Source organism: Neopelma chrysocephalum, unplaced genomic scaffold, assembly GCF_003984885.1.
Source record: "Neopelma chrysocephalum unplaced genomic scaffold, ASM398488v2 Primary Assembly neopelma1_94930, whole genome shotgun sequence".
NCBI lineage: Eukaryota > Metazoa > Chordata > Aves > Passeriformes > Pipridae > Neopelma > Neopelma chrysocephalum.
Window position 1 is genome coordinate 1 of NW_020923633.1, and position 1,173 is coordinate 1,173.

The 1,173-nt window shown below is 61.6% G+C and overlaps 1 protein-coding gene across 1 annotated transcript; it reads left to right on the forward strand.

Annotated features, from left to right (window-relative positions):
• Nucleotides 1–15: 15 nt before the first annotated feature.
• Nucleotides 16–865, forward strand: LOC113980666 (erythroblast NAD(P)(+)--arginine ADP-ribosyltransferase-like; the record flags this gene model as incomplete). Its single annotated transcript, XM_027707876.1, has 1 exon — nucleotides 16–865. A coding segment is annotated over exon 1 (850 nt), but the record flags the coding sequence as incomplete, so codon positions are not given.
• Nucleotides 866–1,173: the final 308 nt, after the last annotated feature.

The window sequence follows — 1,173 nt, forward strand, 5'->3', positions numbered from 1 at the left end:
GCTATGAAGTGGTGGATGGTGCTGCTGGTGGCACTGCCCGTGCTGGGGCTGCTGGCCACTGGCATCTACTTCCTCTGGTGGCACCTTCACATCAAGGTAATACCACTGGACATGGCCCCCAATGCCTTCGATGACCAGTACCGGGGCTGCCGTGAGGGAATGTTTAAGAAGCTCCCGGAGCTCAACCGCACTGAGTTTGCCCCCAACAGCGAGTTCACCCAGGCCTGGGCTTATGCCAATGCCAAGTGGCAGAAACAGAAGTACAAGGGGTCTCTGAGTTGGAAGGAACAGGCCATTGCCCTCCTGGCATACACGTTGGAGACAGATTTGTACAAGGACTTCAACAGGGCTGTGCCCAAGGCCGGGCGCTCCCACCAGCAATACCTGCGCTACTTCCCCTTCAAGATGATGCATTTCCTGCTGACCACGGCCCTGCAGGACCTGCGGGATGCCCTGAGCCACCCCCGCTGCCTGCACGTGTTCCGGGGGGTCCGAGGGATCCGATTCACTGCCCAGCCCGGAGACATCGTCCGCTTTGGCCACTTCGCCTCCTCCTCCCTGAGCAAAAAGGAGGCCAAGAAGTTCGGCACTGACACCCTCTTCGAGCTGGACACCTGCCACGGCGCCAAAATCCAGGACTTCTCCTTCATACCTGAGGAGCAGGAAGTCCTCATCCCGCCCTTCGAGACCTTCAGTGTCACCAGTGTCACCCGCCAAGGGGCTGAAACCCACATCCAGCTCAGCCCCCTGGGCAAGCACAGCAACTACAGCTGTGCCTTCTTCTCAGGTGACATCCCTGGGGTGGGGACACCCGTGGGGGCTGTGGGGACAGGGTGGGGGTGGCACCGGCTCTGCTGGGACAGGGGTGATGGTGGTGGGGCAGGGGATGGGGGTGGTGGGGCTTTGGGCATCACACAGCTCCAGCTGCTCTCCTGGGATGGGATGGGATGGGATGGGCTGGGCTGGGATGGGATGACACAACACAACCTGGCAGGGCGTGACTTGTTGTGGGACAGTTGGTCTGGTGGGAAACCCTCCAACTGCCCCAAGCTCCCCTTGGATCCTCCAGATCCCCCCAGACTCCCCCTGAGCCCCCTGCCAGCTCCCCCTGACTCCCTTTCTCCTGCCCCCCCAGCCAACAGTGTCCAAAGGAACACCCCACACCTCGGGGGG